We start from the raw sequence: 12,720 nt of genomic DNA, 5'->3' as shown, positions 1-12,720 counted from the left end.
ATGGAAGGTAATACTGGAAAATAGTACAGGAGGTTAACTGATTTAATCAATTGCTCAATTAATCAATTACTTGTTGCTTTTATTCAATGAATACAAGTGAGTATCTTCCATGTGCCAGGGAGAGAAGAATTAGGCAGCACAGCAAGAAGATAGCTAGAGGTAAAATCTGGAGGTGAGTAAGAATCTGGACCCATTTGAGAAAATTGAAGAAATTCAGTGTAGTCGGGGCACTGAGCAAGATGGCAAAGTTTTAGGAGACAAGGCTGGCTTGGTGGATCGCTGAGGAACAGGGCTTTGAAAGTCATGCTAAAAAATACAGATTTAATCTTCAGAAGCATGGAGCACATGGTATGCTTAACTTAAAAGACCCACTCTGCTTGGAGGGAGATGGAATTTGGCAGAACCTTGCTACAGTTGGGGTAAGACTAGAGGTAGGGACGAGAAGAGGGAGGGGAGAAAGAGAAATAGGAAGCTTAGCATGGCTGTCTCAAGCTAGGTAGGCACAATGATACAGGAATAAAGACAATCAAGAGAAGGCAGATGTCCATGAGAGACACTTTGGAGTTGTGCCTTGAACACGTGATGACTACCATTCAAGGCAATGTCTGCACTGGCTTGTAGGTTGATCTGCACTTGGCTTTGGTCTGTGGCTACAGATGGAATGAGAGATGGCTGACTCCCTGGCTGCCTTTGCTGAATGAATGTGCTCACCTCTCCCTGAAAAATCCCAAGCCCTAACAGCCATCACTAGAGATGGGGCCTTTTCTCGTTTCTAGGAAAGTGAAAATATAAGAAAATACTTAAGTAGGGTTTAATGACGATCATAAACTTTTTACCAGTAAAATACCATAGTATGATTTGGGTATTTCTACAGAATTCAAAGGGAGTAAATAATCCCCAATCATACTTTAATTCTGTGTCAGCTTCCTGTGTCAAATATAATGAAAAAGTGTCACATCTGGGATTCATCTATCTACCGTGACCTCAGTCAACGTCTCCCCTCAGGGTAAATAATTTGCCACATGCCATTAAGCCAAAAGTTTCCTGAAATGTCTATGCTATTATAAGTGTTTATTCCGCTTCCCCAGAGAAATCACTGATTCCAACTCGCTTCTGCTTCAATTAGAATTATTCAAGAAAGACGAAGAATTAATCACATCTTTCAATTTTGTAGTAAACCTGGCTTTCAAAATTAGAATTTTCCTGTGTCCAATCTTTTTGGAAGTATTTGGGTGTATGTTCAAATCGGCCAATGATCTTTTTTTCTATTCATCATTAACTGTGTAGACATAGGCCAATAAAATATATTCCTATTTATAATGAAATTATCAACATATATATTAAAATCATTTTAGATATAGCATGTTTAATACAAACAATTCAAATTCAAAAGCAATAACAAATTTTTAAAAAGGAATGAAGTTATGCAAATGAATATCTTTTTTTTTTTTCTTATGAGATGGTGTATGGTTGATAAATGATGTTATCAGCTAAAGGGTTACTATTTATTTATGAGCTACATGTCAGTATAAATCTCTGTTTCTTTCTCGGCTCTCTCTTTCTGTTATCTGAATATCATCAGCAACTGGATGACTTAAATTTTTTTTCATACAAGTGTAATATCACTGCTACAATGTGCTGAATTCTCAATAATAGTACTCCAACCTAAACCTGCCAGTTCATAGATCACTTTAGTGGAAAAGAGTCTGTCAAGTCATAATTTTTCAAACACTCTGTTCTGAACTATAAAGAAAATTTCAAGATTTTACAGTAGTGCATTGATGTGCTCATTCTGAATTTAGAAAAACATATATACTATATTATATGTAAGCACACATACATCATGGGTCATATAGAGTATAGAATTAGGATCACTTGAAGGTCTACAGCTAATTACAAAGTATACTTGGGTCATTAGGGAAAGCTGTAAACTTTGATTAAATTAGAATTAAAATTTCAAACTAGAAATATTGGTCATTTTCACTATGGCCCATTAGTCTAAATAGGTCTGATTGGAACAAAAAAACCCATAAAAACAACCCAGGTCCCTTATTACATAAGTTCTAAATTAAACTGTTTATGGACAATGCTTTTGATATGGCCAGAAGGCAGGGCGATATACTACATGATCTTCTGAGGCTAGTCCCAACCCAAGCATGTTTGGAATAATGGTTCTGCAATGTGACTGTGCTCATAGCAGTCTATGATGAAGAGAAAATGAGATAAAGGTGAAACATGATTTAAAAGTACAAAGCAATTCATTTTACATTCTCTTCAGTTTTCAATCCTATTTCAGTGATAGCAAATAGCAGGTTTCACATAGTCACTCACATCCGACAAGTTTTTAAAATCAGGTTGGACAAGTGGGTAATTACTCACGTTTACATTTCTAAAATGAAATATTGTGCTAGTTTTTCCTTTTTATAAATGGTTAGTCGCCAATTATATTAATATTTATTGAGCTGGCTTTTTCCCTCTTTTTCTAACTTACAAATGCCAATTAAAGATAGTCACTTTATAAAACTACACTGCTGTTTGAAAGACACAGAAATCCACATCAATGGAAGTGAAGAACGGTTTGCCAAGTAGAGTTTATGTGATAGTTTTCAGATGTGTGATATAAGATTATATCAAATACAGACACAAATAACAGCAGAGAAAATCAACAGAGACCTTTCAATCATTTTGGAAAAACTAAATTAAGTTCCTAAAATAAAGAAAAAAGAGAATCAAAGAAACACATTCTAGACTGAATCAGCTGTTAACTTTCTGTCTTCTGAGACTCTGAGGCACCATTCACAAATTTTGCATGTGAAAATAAGACCTCTTCCAGAAAAATGTATGCAATAGAAACAAATATAATGGTAAAGGGATATACATTTGTCCACATAACAAACTGCACTTTAACTTAATAATATGATTAAATGCAGTAAGAAAATGGCTCATGAAAAGACAGACATTTAGACAGACATTTTCTTGTTAAAAAGTAATATTCTTTCCATAAAACCAAACAGAACTATTAATCTGGTGAAAAACAAAACAAAACAAAACACCAAAACTTCAATCTCATAAAAACATCCATTAAACTAAAGCCCCTTAGAAGCAAGTATCTATTTCAAAACAACAACATTTTTTATCAGAGTGTACCACATGTGCTTATTCAAAGAATTCAGCTTAGAAGTCCATTCTGTTATGAAGGTGTGAACATGAGCCTGTTTGGGGGAAATACTGAAGTTTTAATACTCATGAACAAGTAGCAACTCTCACAGTTCATTGTTCATTTAATCATGCATGGGTAAGGATAAATGCTGGCTCTCCAACATATTTTCTCAGATCAGGTTTTCATTATACTGTTTTACGACTTTAAACCATTTTAAAATGTGCCCAAGGCATTTTCCAACTCTTTTCAGAAGCAGTTAAAGAAGAGGACGTGCTCCCACCACACTCCCCAGCTCCCAGCAATAGGATGTTTTTCAAAGAATTCTTCAGGGTCCTCTAAGTCCCCACCCTCCACCCTTAAAAGCTTTGACTCCAGTATGAACTCCTGTCAAAAGGCCATCAACAACATGTTAAAATTGGCTGGAAATAACTTCTCTGGGTCAAGAGTGGTTAGTTCTGCAATTCTGACATTCTCAGAAACCAAAAATACTGTCTGAGTTAGACCACGTCTCCTGAAAAATAAGGGCAAAATATTAAACACCTCAAGGATTTGTTGATCTTTCAGAGGGTATACCCTGAAGGTATTAACCAACATAGTGACTTCTAACCCTGGAGGACCTACGTATTGAGAAACTAAGTGGTATTTTCTTGAGCTGTGTTACAGTCAAGTTCCATCTTGCACTCCCATCAGATGGCTGACAAAATTCAGAAGGAACACTTTCAGAAGCTGTATCAGCCAGCTTCTGAAAGTCCAAGCAAAGCCTCCATCATCCAGGCAAAAGGAATAATTCAATCACTATTCTTAATGATGAACACAAAAATACAGTTTATGGCACAAAAATCTTTACTTGCATAATGTGTTCCTGCTATCTAGTTGTGCATGCTAAGTTACAAAACTGGTATCTGTTGTCAGCATAGAAAACCCAGTAAATTAACCCGGTAAATTGACTAGTTAGAAAAGGGACATCGGCTGGGCATGGTGGCCCATGCCTGTAATCCCAGGACTTCGGAAGGCCGAGGCAGGCGGATCACCTGAGGTCAGGAGCTCGAGACCAGCCCGACTAACATAGTGAAACCCTGTCTCTACTAAAAATACAAAAATTAGCCAGGCGTGGTGGTGGGTGCCTGTAATCCCAGCTACTCAGGAGGCTGAGACATGAGAATAGCTTGAAACTGGGAGGTGGAGGTTGCAGTGAGCCGAGATTGTGCCACTGCCCTCCATCCTGGGTGACAAAGCGAGACTCCATCTCAAAAAGTAAATAAATAAATAAGACATTATATGAGCCTGAAAAGCAGTATCTATAAGCATATGCCAAAAATGTAAGAGTGTAGGTATTTTGTTATATTTTTACATCGGTTCGTGTTTATTTTAGTACACCAAGAATCTAAGAGCAATCTCCAAGATTTGTTTCACTGGGAATTTCCCCAAATGTTTTTACACTTCTCCTCTCACCTAGAGCCTGCAGATTAGAGAAGTAGCCTTTGAATGGTAAGTCGATAGCCAAAGATCAGCACCATATCATAGGTTCTCTTGAAAGACGAACTCCTTGCTACTCAAACTTGGGCCACAGACCAGCAGCAGCAGCATCTCTTGATGCTTTTTTCGAGAAATGCAAAATCTAGGCCCCACCCCAGACTTACTGAATCCAAATCTGTGTTTTTCACAAGATACCCAGGTGATGCGAATTCACATTGGAGTTTGAGAAGCACTGGACTAACTCACCAGGCTGCAAATGTCACAGAGTCTGGAATCTGGCAAGTTTTATTTTCAAGATTGACAATCATTGGGTGCAGCAGAAGCTGGGCATCTACCGTCACAACCGGTCTTGCTCTGCAGGGAGAAAATGCAGCGTTTGTTTGAATAAACCACAAAGGTGATAGGCAGGGAGAAGCCCACTTCACTGCATACTGAACTCAGTAGTAGACAGAATACTTCAGAGGCCATTGCCAACATTCTTAGCATTTGTGCCAAGAATTTTGCTCACTGCATGAACAGGTGGGTACCACACTCAGCTAATTACCTCAAAACACATCTGGAAGCACACAAACACAAATAAAGAGTGCTGTGGGTCTGTCAGGCAAAGTTGCATACACAAACCTAATTTCCTGATGAAGTGGGCCCGCAGTATTAAGGAAATATTGCTGTGAAATATTGTTTGTCATCTGCTAGCATATCTACATCCGTATCTGATGAAATACATCATCTTACAGCCATTCGTGTTTGTGAGTACTTGAAGTCTGCAACTTTTCATTGGTAATTTTAATTTTGTGAGTACTTGAAGTTTGCAAATTATCATTGATAATTTTTAAATTTCCATTGATAGTTTTCAAGCTGAGCTTTGCAAATTTAGCTAAATACATGAAGGTGGGTTTGCAGAATAATTTTGTACATCAGCCAGAGAAGTAGTTCTCCATCCTGACTGCACAATATAATCACCTAAAGAGCTTTAAAACAAATTCTATGCCCAGGCCCTGCCACACCAACTGAACCAGAACTTATGGGGTAAGGATCAGGCATTGGAATTTTAAACAAACTCTCCAGATAATTCTAATATGTAGCCAAATTTGAGGAGAGAGACTGATAGAGCATAAGTAATTCAATTGCAGCCACCCAGACGAGAATAACAAAACAAAAAAGTATTAATAAATCATGGGGGAAGGAAATGGAGCAGATTTTAAAGCTTCATTCCAAGATATGATCATTGGAAGCCAAAGTCCCCAAATGACAGGGAGAAATGAAGCCATGTTGGGTAAGTTTCCCCCCAACAAGAGGAACGGTTGTGTCTCAGGGCAGAATGGGTTTACAGCACTGCTTTAAACAATAAGTAATGGGCCTGCTGGGATTTCTCCTAAGTTCCTTCATGCCACTTCTCTGTATTTTGTTACATAATTTTGCTTTCAATACTGTGTTAGTTCCACTCCTTGGAAAAGCAGATGATAAAACGGAACTAGATATGCAAGAGATGTACTGGGGTCAAACATCTATGAGGAAAAGTGGGGAGAGAGTGGAGGGGGCTGGGAGTTCTGATCCCTGGAAGGATCAAGGGAAGGACAGAGGACTGGATAAGAAAGTTCTGGCCTGGGCAACGGAGAGTCCTTGATCCAAATTTGCCCATGAGAGGAGTTCCATGTCTTGCAAGAACAGGTCTGCATTTGTGTTCTTGTTGTGTTGGCTAATTGTCTTGGAGCAGCTCATGGAAAACACAGCCTTGGCATGAAAGTGGCAGATTGAAAGCAGAGCAGCTGAGCCCTATGCCCATTCTGTTGCAGCAGCTCTGAGTGGTATACTCCACGGCCACCACAAACCCAAGCCCCATACTTCAGACACCTCGAGGGTTTCGACTGTCTGATTCTCTAGAACCTTAAGTGGGACATGGTTGGTACAAATCAACCCTCTTTGAGTTTGTCTTGGGACTGATGAAGAAGAAAACTTACCTATTTGAGGAAACCTAACCTTAGAATCTCTCTGGGAGCCGACTACGTTAGCACTATGCACCTAGTACACCCAGGTATGCCCTCGCCCTTTTGTCTTGATATTCTAACCTAGTGTCTTGAACTCTCATAAAACCTTTTTTTTTTTTTTTCTTTTGTTTTTTGTTTTTGAGATGGAATCTCTCACTCTGTCTCCCAGGCTGGAATGCAGTGGCACAATCTCTACTCACTACAGCCTCCACCTCCCGGGTTCAAGTGATTCTCGTGCCTCAGCCTCTCGAGTAGCTGGGATTACAGGCATGCACCACCGTGCCTGGCTAATTTTTGTATTTTAAGTAGAGATGGAGTTTTGCTGTGTTGGTTAGGCCAGTCTCAAACACCTGACCTCAAGTGATCTGCCCACCTAGGCTGCCCAAAATGCTGGGATTATAGGCATAAGGCACTGTGTCCTGCAATAAAACTTTTTTTTTTTTTAAAGAAGCTAAAGTTGAGCACCACCTCTCTCCCAGTTACTATTCTGTGTACGCCACATGCATATTCTCACTGAATCCTTTGAACAAAGGTAACCTTATAAATATTGTTTTTTATCCTTCTTTTACAGACCAGAAATCTGAAACTCTGAAAGTGATAAGAACTTGCCCAAGATTACAAGTCAGTGAGTGTATGGAATGTCCAGGCTTGGAATCCATAGCTATTGTATTTGAACTGTTTTCAATACTTGCCTTTGGAGGCTACCAACTCCTGGAATGTTCTATTCTCTAACTTAGTGTGCAGTTTGATTATAGAAGCCAGGATAAATAGTAACATTCTTCTACCCTGCACCGCTTATTTATAAGCGAACATTTCAATGCATTTCCAAAGCAAAGAGAATAAATCAAATACAGTAAGATCTAAAAAGTGGGTCATTTTATATGATCTGCTTCATTTTCATATCTTATTTAACATTATGTTCGTAAAATCTGGAAGTTTGGTCATGCAGTATGAGAGTAAAAATGCAAAGAAAAAAAAGAGTGAGAGCAAAAAATACCTCTAGACTTTAAAAAGAGCATCTAAGTATTCACCAGAATAAATCACTGGAATGTGCTCTTTAAGGCAAAACTAACAAGAAAATGTACTTTAAACAATGAGAAAAACATTTGAATACTATCAAAAACGTACCTGTAAACAGCGACTTTTCCTGTTCCAAATGCACCCACAATCAAATCTTAAAAAGACAAAAACACAGAATGCATGCATGAATCGTACAGAAACAATTTACTAAGTTCAAAGTTGTAAGTAGCACATAGAATACCCCTACGTGCTGATGGTACGAGAGCCACAAAATTAGAAGAGATGTCACACCTTTCTTAAGACATTTTGGAAAGGATGTTGGAGCTTCGCTATAACCAACTTGATAAAACGTCCATCCGTAGATCTCAAACCCCTCTGTGCTTAGGAAGGTTAATTTCTAGAAACTCATTATCGCATCACTTTTCCTATCCTCCAGGTTCAAGGCACATATCCCCAGGGAAGGAAAAGAGGAAAGTCAGGTGGTGAGTGTCTGCTAGGTACCAGGCTCACTATACATTTCCTGTTATCACTCTCACCAGCAAATACCCTGTGAGGAAGGATTGTTAACCCAGAAGTGGAACATTCTGATTGTCATTTTGACAAACGTTTGCTCTTTACAAATAGTGTGGGTGGTGAGTATACTTCTGGCAAAGCAATCAGTAGTATATAAAATAACTAACATATTATAACGATCTAAAGTAACAACAGCAATCCTAATAAATAGCACATGGAACAACGCTGTATGCCAGGAGTCCTTTTAAAGGATTTCCTTTGAATGATTCCTAACAAGAATCAATTTTGCAAATGAGTCAACTGAGACTTATGAAGGCTAAACTATAAATTTCCTAACATCATCACACAAGTAGGTAAGTGGTGGACCTGGGTGACTGCGGTTGAGCAATCCTGGACTAGGTAAGGGGAAGTGCTCAGAATTATTTCAGTGATTGGCTAACATAGAGGTCAAACTGTTGGCTTTTTTTTTTTTTTTTTTTTTTTTTTTTTGAGACGGAGTCTCTGTCTGTCGCCTAGGCTGGAGTGCAGTGGTGCAATCTCGGTTCACTGCAAGCTCCGCTTCCAGGGTTCAAGTGATTCTGCTGCCTCAGCCTCCTGAGTAGTAGGTACTACAGGCACACACCACCATGCCCGGCTATTTTTTTTTTTCTTTTTCCTGAGATGGAGTCTCGCTCTGTCGTCCAGGCTGGAGTGAGTGGCGCGATCTCGGCTCACTGCAAGCTCCGCCTCCCGGGTTCACGCCACTCTCCTGCCTCAGCCTCCCGAGTAGCTGGGACTACAGGCCCCGCCACCTCGCCCGGCTAATTTTTTTGTATTTTTTGTAGAGACGGGGTTTCACTACGTTGGCCAGGATGGTCTCCATCTCTTGACCTTGTGATCCACCTGCCTCGGCCTCCCAAAGTGCTGGGATTACAAGCGTGAGCCACCGCGCCCGGGCGGACTTTTCTTAATCTCATTTACAATGGCTGTCCCTGGTAGAAGCAATCAAACACAAATAAAAATAACAATGGCTAAATCTGCAGAGTAAAATTTAGATGTAAGAAAACTGGACCTCCATGGAACCAACCCAAGTGTCCATCAACAGTGGATTGGATAAAGAACATGTGGTACATAAACACCATGGATTACTATGCAGCCATAAAAGTGAATGAAATCATGCCGTTTGCAGCAACATGAAAGGAACCAGATGCCATTATCCTAAGTGAACTCAGAAACAGAAAATCAAATATTGCCTGCTCTCACTTATAAGTGGGAGCTAAAACAATGAGTACACATAGACATAAAGATGCTAATGACAGCCACTAGGGACTCCAAAAGTGGGAAAGGAGAAAGGGAGATAAAGGTTGAAGAATTACCCACAGAGTCCAATGTTCAATATCTGAGCGATGAGTACGCTAGAAGCCTAAACCCCTTTATGCAATATACTCATGTAACAAACATGCACACGTATCCCCTGAATCTAAAATAAATTTAAAAAGAGAAAAAGAAAACTGAACTTGGTAGAAATAAGGGCCACAGAAGAAGACTTACAACAGTTGAAACTATAACTGGTTAATTCTAGCAGAACGGGAATGAAAATAGAAAAACAAAAAACAAAGGTGGAAGGAGGTCCTATGTGACCACTCCATATGGAAACTAATTCAGGAATTAAATTGGTGTAATGGAATTTGTATAGAAAAATGATTTATAGCCGTATTCCCTTGGCATCCACCTTTTGCACATGTGATGTTGAGTGTCAACTTGATCGGAGTGAAGGATGCAAAGTATTGTTCATGGGTGTGTCTGTGAGGGTGTTGCCAAAGGAGATTAACACTTGAGTCAGTGGACTGGGAAAGGCAGACCCACCCTGAATCTGGTGGGCACCATCTAATCAGCTGCCAGCACGGCCAGAATAAAAGCAGGCAGAGGAACGAGGAAAGATTAGACTGGTTCAGTCTTCCAGCCTCCATCTTTCTCCTGTGCCGGAGGCTTCCTGCCTTCCAAAATCGGACACCAAGTTCTTCAGCTTTGGGACTTGGACTGGCTTCCTTGCTCCTCAGCTTGCAGAAGGCTTATTGTGGGACCTCCCCTTGTGATCATGTGAGTCAGTTCTCCTTAATAAACTCCCCTTTATATGTTCAGCAATCCTACTAGTTCTGTCCCTCTAGAGAACCCTGACTAATACACGTACATGTGAACAGAGACAGACTGCAGGTGATTCTCCCCCTGAGGGCTTGGTGTCCCTGGGAATGGCTTTTAGTCAATTACAGGTAGGAATTGGAAAGTGAGTGGCCCAGCTTCCTTCTCAGTCAAATGGGATAGTTGAGGTCTGTTCTCTGACTTTGCTTTCACCAGCCAGATGAGGCCCTGATTGCCCACAGTGGCAACTAGCTTGATGATGATCTTTGTTGTATTCTTCTTTTCCATGTTTCTCTTCTCTACCTTTACCAGTATTTCTCAGGATTTCTTAAATACACTGCTTGTTTTCTCATCGTTATCTTAACGCCTGCTCTGGGACAACCCAACCTAAGACACAATAACACTTGTTTAAAAAAAAAAAAAATGATCTGAAAGTTCTCCAGGTCAAAACCACTGTCAGATGCCTTAGGTTTTATGGATACAGAATCAGATTCAGTTATTAGACTTGGAATTTGACTCCAGAGCTCCATATTTAAAAACACGTGCATGCTGATGTTCAAATAAGTCAAACAGATGTCATCTAGAGAGTTCTGTATTCATGAAATTAAAGAACGCATTAAGCGAAGGGGTACACCTTGGCCACCTATGACTCACGGACTAAAACATTCTTTTGTCAGGGTTTAAATCTCTGAAGCCAGATGCCAAAATTTCTAAGTTTACCAGTTATTAAAATTATAATGATAAATTATATCAGAATTTCAATTTTTCAACTATTTTTACATGTATTCTTTCTGTTACATTTGTCTCTTCTAGCAAATGAGTGCTTTTTTTTTCTAAATTGGAGAAAAAAAGAGCTACTGATTTGAAGAAACATGAGCTCTGTTCTTCCTGTGTAATTACAAACCCCAATATTTAGACAAGTGTAACACAGGTGGCCCTGGTCTGAATCCATATCTGTTGACATGACACCAGATAGGAGAGCTCTTTTATGAAAACTGGTTCACGAGGAATTATGTACTTTGTTCTTGGCTCCAAATAAGGTGAAATGTTTATTTAATAAGATTAGACATTTTATAAGTAAAAGGCGAATTTTAAGAATTGATTCTCTGGAAATGGCAAAGAAAGTAAGACTGTAAGCCCTTCCAGGGCAGGAATCTTTATGTGTGCACATCCTCAAATATTCACGGAATGGTATGGGTTGAAATAAATGAAGAAAGAAATAACCTTGGCATGCATGTTACCAGGCACAGTGCCAGATACAGAACAGATACTTCATAAATGCCTGATTAAATAGGGAGGATAAGTAATAATAAATTAAGACACTAGAGATGAAGAAAATGAGACAATTAATTAAAACTGACTAATGTCAGCTGCAGCTAAATTCTGCTGGAGTTTTGCATGTGTACTTGAAGGTGTTCAGATACATACACACACACACACACACGTTCCAGATCCTAGAAAGTAATATAAAGTCTCCATCAAAACTAGATTGTCATTATAGGTGAGAATTTGAGGGACACCTTCCCAACAGTAATGAGACATGGGCTTTTCCTTTAGGAGCTTTAATTCCTGTGCCTTAGGGTGGGAATTTTTCCTACTCTGGAAAAATAAAATAACTGGCAACACAGGCCACAATTTTCTTCATGAGAATGTGGTCACAGTTATTCAGAGGCCAAGAAAACAGTTACCTACCACAAAAGTAGGCTTGCCTTTAGACACTACCTTGGAACAATGCCTGCTAGAAAGAGCCAGAAGGACTTACGCTCTGGAGCTTAAAATTGTCAGATCTCTCCAGGGGAGCAGAATTGATTGGCTGGTTTGTGTTTTGAATGAATTTCTCTTTTCAAAATATGTGGTTGGTTTTGGAAAGCACTATGCTGCTTCCATCTATACACACATAAGTATAGAAGTTTGTGTATGTAGCATATCTGTTATATATGTGTTCTATTTATATATACATACATTTATATTTATGCTGGAGTGTGTATATTTATGTGTGCATGTGAAATAATATTTAAATAATACTCAGAAATAATATTTTTAAAATGTTGCATAATTCTGTGCTTAGGCATTTAAATGATAGTCAGGACACAAAGTAAGTTCAGGGCTGATGTTTGAATTTCTAAAACTTGGAACATTTTTTTCTCCCTTGAGATAACGGGTCTGATACCATTATCTATGTTTACTTCCTTTCTATAAATGCCTTAAGGGCAAATTGAAAACAAACAAATAAAAAACTTTGCCTTTCTCTATACATAGATACTTAAGCTGGCTGTTTTTTTTTTTTTTTTCCTGGAGGAAATAACTGGCAATTAAAATTGGTTCTTTCCTTTCAATCAAAAACTGTTCCCGAAGTGCTGGAGGCCTTTGCTGTTGCCTCACATTGCCTGAGAAACATAGTTTATTTTCTTTTTGGCTTTTGATGGAACAACTGAGTACTTTTAAGGA

At 39.0% G+C, this 12,720-nt stretch overlaps 1 protein-coding gene across 2 annotated transcripts in view; it reads right to left on the bottom strand.

The window, feature by feature from the left end:
* Window positions 1–12,720, bottom strand: part of ITGA8 (integrin subunit alpha 8) — a 198,488-nt gene that overhangs the window by 89,231 nt on the left and 96,537 nt on the right. For both annotated transcript variants that reach the window (XM_025396715.1, XM_025396716.1), the window contains 2 exons: window positions 7,750–7,795; window positions 4,883–4,990 (listed from right to left, as the gene is read on the bottom strand). In XM_025396715.1, coding sequence (XP_025252500.1) covers window positions 4,883–4,990; window positions 7,750–7,795 — 154 coding nt within the window. The remainder of the gene's footprint in view (window positions 1–4,882; window positions 4,991–7,749; window positions 7,796–12,720) is intronic.

Source organism: Theropithecus gelada, chromosome 9 (genome assembly GCF_003255815.1).
Source record: "Theropithecus gelada isolate Dixy chromosome 9, Tgel_1.0, whole genome shotgun sequence".
Taxonomy (NCBI): domain Eukaryota; kingdom Metazoa; phylum Chordata; class Mammalia; order Primates; family Cercopithecidae; genus Theropithecus; species Theropithecus gelada.
Note: the sequence above shows the minus strand (reverse complement) of the source record. Positions and strands in the feature narration are given on the sequence as shown.